Source organism: Halichoeres trimaculatus, unplaced genomic scaffold (assembly GCF_033239565.1).
Source record: "Halichoeres trimaculatus isolate MK-OKI-2021-1 unplaced genomic scaffold, fHalTri1.1 fHalTri1_scaffold_13, whole genome shotgun sequence".
In the NCBI taxonomy this organism is placed as follows: Eukaryota; Metazoa; Chordata; class Actinopteri; order Labriformes; family Labridae; genus Halichoeres; species Halichoeres trimaculatus.
The window spans coordinates 17,662,161-17,677,937 of record NW_027437191.1 but is presented as its reverse complement, the minus strand read 5'-3'; the positions used below and the strand labels follow the sequence as shown (position 1 = coordinate 17,677,937).

The 15,777-nt window shown below is 39.4% G+C and overlaps 1 protein-coding gene across 1 annotated transcript in view; it reads right to left on the bottom strand.

Annotated features, from left to right (window-relative positions):
* The window catches only part of nbas (NBAS subunit of NRZ tethering complex), a 221,581-nt gene that overhangs the window by 94,785 nt on the left and 111,019 nt on the right, over positions 1-15,777 (bottom strand). The window contains exon 41 of the mRNA XM_074685126.1: positions 15,392-15,529. Coding sequence (XP_074541227.1) covers positions 15,392-15,529 — 138 coding nt within the window. The remainder of the gene's footprint in view (positions 1-15,391; positions 15,530-15,777) is intronic.

Genomic DNA, 15,777 nt, shown 5'->3' with positions numbered 1-15,777 from the left:
GACAAGATGGTTTATTTGTTGATCTTATTTGCATAAGATAATTATGGCTGCTGGAAATGTGTTAGCTTGAAGAAAGAGGTGTGTCCCCGCCTCTGCGTGTGTCTCTTCCTGCACACAGTGAGTGTGTGTCTCTTTGGATGTGGCCTTAGTGGCAGTCATTGTGGCAGTGTGCAGTTCAAAAGCAGGGTGGCAAAGTATAAAGGAGAGGAGAGGGAAAAGAGGAGGTTATTAAAGCATAAAGAGTAAAGCCAGAGATTCAAAGAGAGGGAGAAAATTAGCCAGAAAAAGTGAGGAAATGAGAGGTAGAATGCTAATTGTTAACGCTGGAGTCACTATTTGGACTCAAAAAGCGATGAACGAAATGGAAAGCGCACCAGAGAGGGAGAAGAAAGTCAGCTGTCTCTGTGATGGACAGGCCTGTGTTTGAAGAGATTTATTGAAATAAGGCTTTCATGATGAAATACTGTTTGCATTCTCCCACTCTCACTCACTCTCTCTGTCATTCATCTACATTACTTTGTCCTTTTGGCTATGTGGATAATATCCTCCCTCTCGCCTCCCAAAACTTGAATCCTTCACATTTTTATCCCTTCTCTCTCACTTCTTAAGAATCTCTGCAATCCTTCCTCTTTTTAATAAGTAGTCTTCACAATCCTATTTCAAGTCAAGCAAAGACAGCGCTAATTCTTCTTTTTTTAATCTAATTACTTGCTTTTTAACAGACCGTCTCAAAAACGGTTCTTTAATTCTTCAAAGGCAAGGATGTGTAAACTGTATGTTAAGTGTAACCACACAAGGTAGTGTGTGTGTGATGGTGCACATCTTGGAGGAAGCCAACTCTTCCCTCTGTTCCCAGACAGGAGGGGAGCAGAGTAAAAAAAAAGATTGAAAGCCTGGTCTTAAATCTTCTCAACCATGCTTTGCTCTCTCATTTTCAGTCTTAATTTCCCATGTTATTAAATTTCAGACATCAGTCCAAATCTATCCAGAAAAGTCTGTTTCCCTTTCCCTAAGCTGTCTGGCTAAATATGGGACAAGATGTTATTAAAGTGGCTCTGAAATACTCAGTTTTACGGTTATTGTGACCTCATTCTCAGTATTACATCATGCAGCGCCGTCTATAAAAGGTTACATAACGATGAATATGCCCAATATATCATGAAAGGATATATACTATTTCATTTGATGCGGTTGTGTCCTGTAAACTGACTCTAACGGGATGATCTTGGCAAAATAAACTGCAGAGAGTGAACAAACAATAACTTAGAAGAATTTAAATAATTTTGCCATCTATGTTGAGCCTGTAAGCATGTTAAAATGATAAAATCAGGGGTTGAATATGATTGCTGAGGCTGATGGGAAAGTATCAAAATTAGAAAGTTTTTTATTATTATTATCATTATTAAAAAGCTATAGAGTTAATAATTTCTTTCTAACAAGATGACCTTTAACACAAATACAACTGTTGATTGTTTAGTGTTACTGGTAGTGCAAAAGGACGATCAGTAAATCACTTAACTCCTTAGAATTTAAACTCCTGTGTCAAGAAATTAAAATTAATTTTATTTTCATTTTTATTATATACAATATTTAGTTGATTTATATAAGTAAATGGACAAACTAGCCCACCAAGCATATTGTCATTTTAACACAATACTTTAGTCCTACTTTAACGTTATACTCCCTTTCAGCAGACTGTCTGCTACAATTTGGTGTAAGTTGCAGGTTTGTACCATCATTTGTTTCCTGACAGTGTTGAAAATTATGACCTAGAACATATTTCATATTCCAGATCTTAGTATCCAGAATATTTCCAGGATCTGGGTCGTACTCTTGTATTCTGTTGCAAAGCAACCTGACCATTTATCATGGAGTTATATACACATTTGGTGAAAACAGCCCTATGCTACAATGATAAAGAAACGTCCAAAAAAAATCCAGGATCCAGACAGTGATCCAGATCACCTCCAAAATTGAATCACTTCTTCCTTATCCTATTTTGAAAATGTCATCAAGATCCACTTCTTACTTTTTGAGATATGTTGCTCACAGACAAAAAAACAAAAGAACTCTCCCAGAAACATAACTTTCTTGGCAAAGGTAAAAATAAAACCTTTTTTTTTTTTTTTCCAAAGGAAGTAGTAAATTACAGACAGGGGCTAACGAAACTTACCCTTTGGTTGCCATGCATGTATCTTTAAAATTTGCATCAATCAAATCATTTGTTGTTTCAATGATAGAAGAGGCACATAGTGGTTTTCATGTGTGAAGGGCAACGAATCATAACAGTCTCAAAGTTTATCCTCTTGGAGTCATGAATGTGTCTGCCAAAGTTTTATATCAGTCTAAATAGTAGGTGCTTTTTTTCACAGGAGAAAAGTAGTTAAGTAGATAAAAGTAGGAGGATTATTCAAATTGCTCAGGTTCATCTGCTTGGAAGCTTGGAAAGGTAGATAAAGCGCTATGGATATCTTTCAGATACCTTTTGTTATCAAAGAAAAAAGGTCAACTTTATGGTTTTACAACAGAAAAGTCAGTAAAAGCTGTGGTTTTTGTATGTATTTGTTTACATTCATAGTCCCCAGAGGACTGTAAGTGTAAACAAATATGTCACAACGACCAAAATGAACTGACAGAAAAACCAAACCACCTGTCAGTCTTCAAAGACCAGTACTTCTACTTCTGTTGGTCTACCAGATTATAACATTATGAGTCCTTGTCTTGACCCTTTTTTTGTTTATTTTTTGGGGGCTTTTTATGCCTACAATTGGATAGGACAGAGGACAGTGGACAGAGCAGGAATCAGGGTGAGAGTGGGGAGTGGCATACAGGAAAAATGCCAGAGGGTGGATTCAAACCCGGACCACTGGTGTGAGGGCGAACCTTATGAAGCACGACCCAAACCACTAGGCCTTCTGTGATCCAGTCTTGATCCATTTTGATCTCAAGGTTGTCATTTAGTCAAAGTCCCGAGGTAGAGAATGTGTGTTAAAAGGTGCAAGTGTCTTGCCTTGTTTATGGACCATCTACTCTGTTTGCAGTTCTCTAGATCATCAACTCAACATACTAATGCTTAAATGCCCAGTTTTTAAACACATCTCTCTTTGTGTCTCTGTATTGTATCAAACTCTTTGTGGTTGTGGAGAAACAGACATGCCTTCTCTCTCTTGAGACCAAGCTAGTAATAATCTTAATGAGCTGTGTTTATGTCATGTCAACCACTTAGCTATACAGTCAGTGGCCTCATTAGCACTAATTCTGCAAATGGTGTAAACAGTATGTGCATATGATTAGAAGGATACCAAGGGGAAGAGGAACTCATTTTGGAGGGAATAATCACTTCATAAAGAGTCAGCAGCACTGTGGGTCATAATCTACCATGAAGGGGATTGATCACAGGAAAGATACAAGCCCAGTTTCTCAACACAGACAACAGAGAAAATAATCAAAGATTTAGAGAGAAGTTATTCTCGAATATTCATAGTAAACTGCAACAGAGTAGCTAGAGTGCATATTTGTCTAATAGGACCCTTTCTGCAGCTCCTCTACTCTGCACCGCTCCCATGGGTAAAATATAGTCTGCTAATGATTGTGGTACAAGGGTGCAATTTGTAGAAGTGCACAATTTATACGAAGAGAGGGGAGTCATTGGGTCTGTGGTGCTTCTGTGTGATGGGGAAGTCATTTGGCCTGACTCATTATTCTGGTCAATTCAACAACAGGGAGTGGGCTCAGCAGTCCAGCACTTCCAAGGTCAGCTAATACGGCAGGAAGTTTGAACCCTTGAATTGAAAAATCATCTGCAAAGGCTACAGGCGATGGCTGATGTCAGCGGATGTGCTGTTTCAACCAATGTTCTCGGTGCCACTGGGGGAGCACTTTCACCTCCTTTGACGGCGTTTTCTACAAGTAAATACTTCAGCAAACTTAAAGTCAGAAAAATTACACCTTTAAAATCTCCTCAAAAAATACATTCGCAAACCCAATAAATGTTAGAATAGACTTTCCAATTCACTGACTCCATGAGTATATGACCTGAAAGTTAGAGAATCTACCAATGATTAGTGGGCTTTCATTGTAAATCTTTACTTCCTAATGAGATGTTCAAAAAGCTAAGCGGTTTTTCTGCATGATTTACTCTAAAATCGTGCCCTGTCTCTCTAAACAGAACACTGAGAATGTTTTAAATGTTCTCATGAGTGAGTGTATGATGGGTGTGAGCGCAGACTGCAGGCAAAGATAAATACACAATGAGAAAAACTCAGTCTCTTCACTCAGCATGCTGGTGTACAGCAACCATAATTTTACTTAGCACAAGCATGCTCACTCACACAATCGGGAAAGGCTCTCACATGAAAGCAGGGACTGGCACAGGGTAAACAGACCTAAACACTTACATAAACAGGGCTATTGTGCGGTATCGCGTAAACACCACAAGCAGAACAATTACAGTAAAGAGCGGTTCTATTTTGCAAACGAGCACTTTAGTCAGTATAATGAAAACTTCCAGTGCAAGCAAGTGGAAATCAGCTCATTATGCCTGGGGGAATAATGGAAACTCAGCCGTGTCATTGAGCCGGGTGCTGCTCCGTCATGCCTGGGAGCCATAATCAGTTGGGAAAGTAACAGCTAAAGACTTTGAAAGTCAATGGTGGGAAACGGGATCTTTAGGAGGCAGAAAGCAGCAGTGGTTTTCCTTAACCACACAAACAATGCACTTCAAAATGTGATTAACAATAGCGCTTGATTAGGCAGCAAAATGAAGTTTAAATGAAAGAAATAATCTTTATCCCTGAGCAGAAAAATCCAAATTTGCTTGATGCCCAAAACCCAGAGACAGAAAAATGTCTATTTATTATGATTTGCTAATCTATGATAACCTGACAGCTCATTTCGTTTCAGGTATATTACTTTCCATATTTTTTATACTATTATTTCAAGTGAAATGAAGCTAACTTCACCAGCCCTGCGGCAGAGAGTCTACTGGTGCAGGAGCAGGTAAAAAGGCAGGAAACATCACTGCAAATTCATCCAGTGAAAGTGTTGAAACACCTATCCTCTGACTTGTTTCACTGATAAAAATGCTTGATTCAACATTTTAACCATTTAATAGAGGTGGGCAGATCAATCCAAATATCGATCCAAATATCCAAATAATCCAAATAATATGGGCACCAATGGTAGGATTGATATCGAATGATACCAGTGTAAAAAAGATTGGAACTGTAGTTTATTTTTTTCCTGCATGCACTGACTGCAGCAGTTTTATAAAAGTGTTGACCCAACTGTGTCTGTGTAAGTGCCGCTGTGTCACTGTGTGGAGCAGCACACTCTTTCGCTCCCCCTCTACCTCCTGCGTTTTTATGTTGTGATGTTTTTTTTACTTTTTATTATAACAATTGTTTTTGTGTGATAATTCTTAATTCTAATCTAATTCTAATCTAAAAAGATAGTGCAATAATGGGAGAACTTTTATTTATGTTTTGTATTGTAGTCTTTAGCTCTGTACCTCAAAAAGATTTGGTGTCAATTTTAACTTAAAGAGATGATTTTTTTTTGCACTTTATTTTCTTAAGAAAATAATTCCACAAAAAAACAATGTTATAGGAAAATTTGTTTTGTTACTGTTCTGATGTTTCTGAACGTAATTGCTTATCATGACACTTAAGTATTTTGAAGTAACCTTTAAACTTCACCCAAATTCTGTCAGAAGAAAAAAAATCACAAAAACACCTAAAGGTCAGCAGTTTGATGATTCATCAACCTTAAATATTAAAAAGTATCAATATTGGTATCAGTGTCAGTGATACTTGCCCTGTATTTACTCTTTAATAGTCACTGTATGAAGTGAAGATCACACACAAAAGACAAATCACCCTACAGCTAGCTATCACTTAAGTTCTACTTCCTTTTTTGTGCTACCAAGTGAATTTTGAGCATGTAAATATTGCAGTCAATTTAGTGTTTTTCCTGACAAATAACACCAAGGTGAAAGTGTGTGTAGCTTCAGCGCTACACTTGTACTGGTATAGATTTCCTTTGAAAGATTACATTTGTGTTAAGCCCCAAAGGTACTTTCTACACTCCCAATTCTTTCACTCCTACAAGATTCAAACAGATTTCTGCACATGAAACTGAGTCACATGAAGAGAGGAGCTTAATGTTAAGGACCTCTTTATTTTCACTTTAAAAAAATGTAATGGTAATAAACATTATACAAGTGAAGTGACATTATATACATCATACCTTTGCCTGATGTAGTTACACTGATTAAGCTGACAATAACTTGATTAATGTATGCACCATGTGCAGCTGTGATGTGACAATGATGCTTTAAAGATTTTATCATATGCTTATTATCATATGTATATGTGGTCATTTTTAGAGATCAACTGTCAAGAAGAGATAAGGAAATTGTGTAAGAACTTGATGTTCTTACACAGCATGAAATCCTCCCATGATTAAAATGTATGACTCTAAGATTCTCTGATGGCATTTTTTACAAGAGAGATAATGCAGATTTTTATCATTGGTGATATCTATGTCAATGTATGCACTAAATGTGTTTTTAATATCATTTTTGTTGTATTTCATGAAATATTTAATGTCTGCTTTGTTTTAAATTTGTGAAATAAGCTTTACAATACCGCTCGATTAATCTACTTCAATTCAGATTTTCCTTCAATTTGAGTTTTTATGCTCTCATTGCAGGCAGCGCCACATCCAAAACCTTTGCATCTGCAGAATGCTAAAGAGACAGACTGTTGATTGAAGCTTTAAAAACACATCAAACGCCTCCTATAAACCCTTGGAGAGTTGTGTTCCCATTTGCAGCTGAATGACTTGTGTGGCTGGAGTGTTTGGTGTCTTATTGCCTGGGTATGAAATTATGTGATAGCGACAAGAGAAGTGGAGTAGCGTGAGAGTTATTGAGACACAGTGTTACTGCTCTTCAAGTAGAGAGTGGGAAAGACTTGGTTGAAACACGACTATGTACACATACACACACATACACACACATGCACAGACAAATACACCACTTTCTGTCTCTAAGCTGCAGCCAAAGAGGGCGACTGCATGCAAATAAATTGCGCTTATGCCCATCTTTTGGGTCACTTTTTTAAGCCTGGATAGAGGAGGGTTGTTATTTTGACATAAAAGAACAAGAATCAACAAAAGAAAGTTGACTTCAGGTTCTAAATGTATTTACAGTTTTCTTTTTTGACATGCTTTCTGTCTCTCCTACAACATTATTCCTCTCTCCTACAGCGCCCATGACAATTACATGAAAATGGCTCATTATGCAAATTAGGCAATGGTGCCATTTAGCGACTTTCAGCGATTTCTGGGACAGCTAATAGCAACCTTCCTTACTAAGTAGTTGTCATGTTGAAACAAGCCATGTCTCACCCAGCTTCAATGATGAATCACATGACAAATTGTCTCATTCTTTCAGGTTTTACATGACTTAACATAGCATAGCTTATTAAAACAAACTGTTAACAGTGGACTATTAGGATGTATGGTATTCTAGGGTGTTCAAAACAACAACAATGTACACCACACCTAACCAAAAAACTGTGACCACAAAGCTGCAACAAGATCCAAACTGTAAATTTTGTGAACCGTTCCACCCTCAGTATAGGAAAATCAAAGTAGGGAAGAATGGTAAGGGAAAAAGTAACAATCACACAGAATTGCACTTTCTGTAGCCACAACTGTCTTCTTCAGACCAACACAAGAACCTGCGCTGCTGTAGACTGACCTGAAGGATCTTTGACATTTTGTCGGAACATGTTATTTGTTTAGCAGAGAGGATGTGACGCCAGTCTTGCAAATACCTTGCCTGAACAAGAAGAGAGGCATGTCTGTACCCATGGAGGCAGCTGTGAGGCTTTAAAGCTGACAATGTCCACGTCAATACCAGTCACTCCATGAGACCCACAGGACAGAAGGACAATCCAAAAATAAAGTCTTTTCACAGACTACCTGGACTCTGTCTTTTGAAAAAAAGGCAACCTTTGAAGATCTATTGATCATAGTAAAAGTAAAGATAAGTAAAATGTGACTATTCCTGTTAGTCGACAGTGCCAATTGCCATCTTCGGTAGCTGTATTTGGACCAGCTGACCCCAAACGACCCTTATCTCTGTCCTTTCAACTTCTAAGCCCTAAATTGCACTGCACCTGCTGTGCCCTTGAAACACACTGAGGAGCGGTTAGCTTCCATTGTAATCTATCTGGCAAATTCCATTGTACGTGCTGCTGAAGCGCCGGAGCACACCCAGGCGCAAGAAAAATGCTTCAGGTCTATTTTCAGGCCGCTTCCAAACCTCGTAAATTCACCGTGTGAAGTACCCAGAAAATTCCAAATAAAACACAATGCACAAACTCTCGAACGTGAGTTTCCCCAATATGTTATAAATACGTCACATCTGGAGGCAAGTGCATCAGGTAAACAGTCGGTCAGAGGGTCCGAGACACAACGCGACGCCATGGATGAACAGAAGCTGATCTTGGAAGTGTTCTACAGTTCAACATTCTGTATGATCCCAAACATCCTTTTTATAAGGTTTTTTTAAGGATACAGGCAGAAAGGACAAGGCGGGAACTGACATATCAAAAGTTATGGGAGTGGATGGTGATCGTGTGATGTCGCTATTCACACGAGAGCCTGTGACTCTCCGAGGACCAGCCCTCCAGCCCTCTCCCCTCCGGGTTGAACAGCACGTCACAGCGCGCTGCTTCCAGTGGGGTTTGACAATTGGAGCAAGACCATGGCGGTCCGTTGCACAGCGAGGCGCAGCGGTGGAAATTCAGGGGTAAGGACTCCCTTACTGTGGTGGTTAAAAATATCAGTTACTGCAATTTTTTTTTTTTTATATAAAGATTACTTCCATTCTTAAACAGAAATATCTACAGGCTGTATTTACTTTTCTTTATCTCTCAGATCAAAGTACTGTCACAGCAACACTGTTCTTGTTGGCTCATGTAGCATGGCTGTCAAGCTGGTAAGGAGAGGGCGGGCCTTCCTGCCTGCTGGGACAGTAAATGAGGGGGAAGCCAGCGGCTTGGCGAGCAGGTGTACGAGAAGGAGCGCCAAACAAGATTGGAATGCCTTCATGTTTTCATCAAAGTCAGGTTTTAGTTATTGTTGCTTGTTTAATGTTAGGAATAATGAACTGTCATCTGACGGGGGGATGTATTCACTGGAAACGAGTAAGCTGGTCCAGAGATTCATCAAGGTAGGGTCCGTCTCCTCCACCATAGTTGGCAGCCACAATGAATATGCCATGAGGAGCAGAGGCCTGGAAGCCCTAGACCAAAATCAAGACCCCAGGGTTGTTTTTGCCGTGACAGTACGACCAATCAAGGGTGCTAAATGTCTAGGATATTATTTCGTTTCATATTTATTTTAACAGATATTTGTAAAATGCTAATTCAATTTGATATATTTTTTTGCATTCATGATGTTAAAACTATTTAAATCTCGATTTAACTCCCCCTTGGCTGAAATATTCAGATTTCCAGAGGCCTCCTGAAAAAAAACCCTGTATTTTACATGTTTATAGTCTACTCCTGTGAAGTTACATGTGCCTTCTTACAGGTGAACCAGGCCTTAAATCAAACTTAGTTAAAATGTTTTAAAAGAAGATATTTTTCAAAGTTTACACCTTGGGTCTTTAATGTACCAAATACGCTCAACGAGTAATCACTGATTCTCTTATGAGCAGTTTCTCCTGTTTTCAGGGGTGTGACTCACTTAAATAAATATAAGCGAAGTGTCTCTTCATCTGACATGTTATTTTCTCCTCCACCTCATTTACAATGCAAATCAATCTCATGCAAGAAATCCTGATATCTGCACCCTGTCACACATATCTGAAATTAAATATCACGAGCTGTACAATGCATGCCCTCAAGAGATAAGAGAAGGCAGGAGATCTGAAGAAAGCATGAGAGAAATGCATAAAGTATGCAGCGTCAAGATAGCATTGTGGACAGAGAGGCCTGTGATTTGACAAGAGGGAAACAGAACAATGGGAGGAAAGACTCAAGTACGGAGAAAGGAAGAGCAATATAATGTTGACAGGAAAAGACACATAAAAACAGAACTGTCATGTCAACAAAGCAATTCATTAAAGTTAACTGACAGAGAAAGACGCATGAAAAGTAAAAGGGCAAAAAGAGCATTCACTGGAGGAGAGAAGTAAAAATGCAGTGGTGAATGCAGAGAAAGAAACTGAGGAAGAAGGGTTTAATGGTATTCTCTCCTCCTCTTTCTATCAGTGTTGGAGCAAAAGTTGCGACCACCTCATCAATAAGAGCTGAGTGAAGGCAAGACCTGGAACACAACGATAACAAGCACACACTCTGGTAGAACACATTAAAGAGAAAAAAACTCAAAGGCAAAGAGATAAAAAGGGAAGAAATGAGCAAAAAATGAAGGTACAACTGCCAAAGTGCAGCACCGAGGAGAAGAAGCTGTATATATTTTAAGTTAATGGACTTGAACTTCACTCGAGGCAGGAGGTTGGGAAGTGATTACTGCCATTAGGATGCCGGGAGAAGGCGTGTGTCAGTGTGTATGGCTGAGCATGTAGCGTTGGGCAGAACTTTTTATTGTGTGAGTGTGTATGTGTGTGTTTTTCTCGCACAGCCTTGACCTTGAATGTCAACGGGGACACACTTATCCACTTCTTCGGCTGGCCTCTTTTTTTTCCCGTTCTTTTATATCAACATTTTACCTCCGCTCCTTCCACCTGGACTGAAACCCACGAGGGCCACAGTCCACTCAAGGAAAAGGTCAGAGCCATTTATTCTCTTATTCAATGCCTGGCAAACCCCAACACCCCTGCTGCCCCTTTTTTCTACTGTTTTCTTCTTCTTTCCTTTCTTACTTACAAATTCCAATTTATTCTTTTTGTCCTGTTTGCTTGTTTTTCCCCAGTGTAAAACGTGCATACATCAGAAAGTCAGAGGGCCTCCATAATGGACAAGAACATTATATTTGAGATTTACACAAAGCGCATTTGGTTTAATCCAACCAGCAAATCAATTATACTATAATTAACACAGTGGGGACAAAAACAATTTTTATGCAGACAAAACAAATTTTGACAAACAGATGCAAAGACACACAAGCCAGTGTTAGTTTTGTATTAAGGGATAAGTAAATGGATTATCATGCTGATTTGTGAGAGCATAATTACAGTTATTGTCAACTTTGCTGCTATCTTTGCTCCAAGTTTGGTACATCATGAAGTTTGATTGTATTTATCTTTCATTTTTATCTCTACACTGCTCTACAGCTGTTGTGTTCACACATTAACAACCATTCAAGCCAAAGAAACTACTAAATAAAAGTTTTCACAGTGTATTTTCAGAACATCCTTGACTTGGATTGATTGATGAAGGCAAGTCTTTTACGGGGGTCCACAGCCCCTAGGGGGGTACAGCAGAGGGGGTCTGCAACATTTTTGATTGATTGGGCAATTTTTGTATGTTCAAATACAGTGGGGAAAATAGGTATTGAACGCGTCCACTTTTTTCTCATCATTTTATTTCCAGAGATGCAATTCAAACAAAATTTCTAGCAGACATTGGTATTAATTCAAATAATCCACACATGAAAAGAAATCACAATGTTCAGGTCCATAAACAATGATTATGTGGAATTAAGTGTGATAACACAGGTAAAAAAGTATTGAACATGCTAATTGAGACTCATCTAATTCTTAGTTGAGAAGCCTTTGTTTGCAATGACAGCTTCCAGAAGCTTCTTGTTTGTTTTAACTAATAGCCCACACTGCTCAGGTGTGATTTTGGTCCATTACTCTGCACAAATTGTCTTTAAATCTTGAATATTCTTTGGTGCCCTCTGGTGAACCCTTTTCTTTAGTTCTTTCCACAAATGTTCAGTTGGATTTAAGTCAGGTGATTGACTAGGCCATTCAAACATACTGATCTTCTTTTTATGAAACCATTTGAGAGTCAACTTTGCCATGTGCTTTGGATCATTGTCCTGCTGGACAACTGGTTCAAGATGCTGTTCAGCAAATTTTAAACGAGCGTCAACATGTCTTTTTCTGAGGAATGGGGTCTTGTGGGCTGAGCTTCCAAAGAGGTCATGGCGGTGGAGTGCATTGCCTATTGTTTTCTCTGTAACAATTGTACCTGCTGCCTCCAAGTCTTTCTGGAGCACTTTCAGGGTGGTCTTTGGCTCATTGGTTACTCTTCTGACTATCTTTCTGACTCCCTAGTCAGAAATCTTGTAAAGAGCTCCTGTCTGTAACCAGTTCCATTCTGATGCTGAGCAACAATCAGGTTGCACATGTCTTCAGAGAGCTCTTTGCCTTGACCCATCATAAGGTGTGTCGTACTTAAGTGCTTGGTGAAAAAACAAACTTTTTTTTAGGACCATCAATTTGCTCAAGTAATAATTACTGACAGATTTCAGGTGGTATGGTGCATTTCCTTGCCAAAGTATGCAACCTTTCCATGGTGTGTTCAGTACTTTTTCCCTGTGTTATCGCACTTAATTCCACATCATCATTATTTATGGACCTGAACATTGTGATTTCTTTTCATGTGAATTATTTGAGTTAATGCCAATGTCTGGTAGAAATTTTGTTTGAATTGCAGCTTTGGAAATAAATGTAATGAGAGAAAAAGTTGATGCGTTCAATACTTATTTTCCACACTGTATTTTCAAATTATCCTAAAATTTCCCAAATATTTAAGTTTTTTCTCATGTTGTTGTCTTTCAACACACATCAATAGATACACGGGGGCCAGTGATGTTACCTTTCAGTCAGAAATGAACACATTCAGCAACACAGCAGCTCCCTCAAACTCAGCATTCACTTCCAGCTCCTCAAGACGGGGGAAAATCCGCTTCTATCACTACTCTGCCAATCACACGGCCACATGTTTCACACTGGCTCTGTCAAGTTCCCTAGAAAAGCTTAATATTGCATGCACACTAACACTGTACATTTATACATAAAACCGACTCCAGAAGGGGGTCCCTGCTCCGTCTCCCCATCAGTCAGGGGGTCCTTCATCCGAAAAACATTGAAGACCCCTGGATTATGGTTTTCATTTCCTTTCCTGACAGCAAAATACAGCGCTGGGGAAAAAATATGATGAGCACACACTCATCCCAATGTCAATGTATGAGTCAGACATTCTTAAAAGGAGCTTGATATCATGGGAAATTGACTCAATTTGCAGTGATTGATTGGCCAGGGTTAGTGCTAGTTTCTAAAAATGAAAGAGGTTTGACCATTTTCCCTTGGTCTCTCTTTTTTACATCATTTTTTAATTTTGGTCTGTAATAAGATTTGGGTTTGGCGCAGAGCAGATGACACGCACTCATTTCTATTTTCAAAAAAACCCAAACATTACTGTGCTTTCTCTGCCTTTTCCTTCAGAATGCTCAAAATGACTTCAAAAGGTGTCACTTCTTTTCACTTCCCACCTGCTCGTTCATTTTTAAGCCTACAACGAACCATGATTCAGCCCACTGTTACCTCTGTTGTCTCATCAAAAGCCATACATGTTCAATTGTCCAATCCTACTTCTGCTGGCCTCTCCAAGCTGCCCTATAAAAGTCTTTCACCAGTGGGGGGTGCTTGCTTTGTGGCTGGGGCTGCTCCTTGGCTGAAATTTCTCTGAGTGAAGAGCCAAAACCAGCACTTACACTCTCAGGTATCAAGAAACTTCTTCAAAACCAATCTGTTCAAGACAGATCAATCACTGGGGCACTGTTGAAGCCACAGCTTGAAATATCTAAATTGGTTCGTGGTTTGACAAATGCCTGCTGTGTGTTTCCTGCACCTTATTTGATGGCTTCCTTTTGCACTTATGTTAATGATAATCTAATCTTTAAAAATTTTATGTATGTGGCATTTTGAGCTTAGAGAAGCCTTTCTGTTAAGAACTAGTGTTTTTTTTAAGATTTCTTTTTGGACTATCCCTTGAAAGGACAAGACAGATGAAGAAAGACAGAAATTGTGGGAAAGAGAGAGATGTGTACCAAATGGTAACAAGCAGGGCCTAGAATAAAGAAGAACAGGTTTCAACTTGCTTAAACAATGAAAATCATTTGCCTTTATGCCTAACAATTCCTCTTGGAGGCCAACCAAAGAGTCGAGGAAGTAATCATGGCAGACAAGTGATAGTGAGGTTCACAGTGTGGTTTAATTTCCAGCAAAATGACACTCACAGTACAACATGCAGTGTCTTTGGCTTTGTGATTTCAAGCAGAGGTGGGAACATCAGAAACCTAGTTAAACCAATAGCCAGTAAACAGAATCACTATTTAAAGGTAGGCTCTGCAGAATTTTCCTAAAAAAATAAACTGTCAACTTTTACAGGTATAATCATGCTCAATGATCTTCTGTGGGCCTCTATGCATGTGTGTTAGTGTCTGTGTCTGCCTCAAAGCTCCCCTCAGCCTGTATGTTGATGTTTTGGTTGAATTGGGACGTTTCTGGATAGAGAGAAGGCATGGTTACCTCATTAATCACAGTGCACCCAGTGTGCAAGTGACTTTGCGTACTGATGATGGCAAGTGGAAGTAGCTATTCAGAGTAACAACGATAGTGGACGTAGCTCGGAAGAAGAAAAACACAACCAAAGTTAAACATAATGCTAAACAGACAAAGCTTTTTACTAAACAAGGGTGAAGCTTGGATCCACTTTTGGGCACTTGGAGAGCAGCACAGGACAAGGAGCGACACAAGTTGACTTTCCGCTGACCAGGTATGTGTCAAATATGCGTCATTAGCTTGTGCTAACATGCCAAGTTAGGTGCATGGCTCTTGAGTCCTTGTAGAAACACGATGCTGCAGGTGTTTGCTGAGCTAGTGAGTGTGTTCACGTAGCTTCGGTCAATGGCTGTGGGTGTGGGCTGCTGCTGGCACTGAGCCAAAGAGGAGGAGCCCAGTTTGAATTTTGTGTTTATTAACAAGTAACAAAAATCCCTGCAGACCCTACCTTTAAAGGGGCATATCAGTCAATTAGCCCTGCCCATCTCAGCAGAGAATGTAACATCCTGTTTTTAACGTTGGCGAGAAGCAACAGGCTTCCACAGGATTTGAGAAGGGAACTGAACAAAAGGTAGATCAACGATTAACAGTACAGGTACCAATAACTTACCTTATCTATTCTCAGTCACCAGTCAGGGTTGAACGAGTAAGTCCAACATTTCCTGCTTTATATCAGTAACTTGTTCTTGAGTGGAGTTAAGTGATGCTCATTTGAGTAATAGTAGTAATCATAAAAGTTGAGGAAAACAATTGAGAACTGAACAAAAATTAGTACCCAGCAAATCTTTTTCCTCAAACACACCTTAACAATAACAGTAAGTGGTATTCAGCACTGACCTGGTAAAGTGTGTGGTTCTTATCCTCAAAGCACGGCAGGAGGCGAGAGTAGATCTGTAAGGAGTAGTAGTAGGCGGCCAGCTGGAGTGACAAGGCAGAGTGACACTGTTTCTCAAAACACCTGTTGGCATCCAGCACCTGGACAGATAGAGTGACAGTGGTTAGGAGAGAAGCAACAAAGCATCGACTGCCACCATCAAATTCATAATGGTCAAATTAAAAAACCCATAATGAACTAACTCAACTCTAAAGAAGAGAGGTTAAACTGGCCATCAATTGCACATGTCTGGTGTAAATGGAGTCAACAAGCTCTCTAGGAAATATCCATGTGGCATCCTCTCCTACTGTCCAGTCCTCCTCATGAGGAATTTCATGACCTACACTTG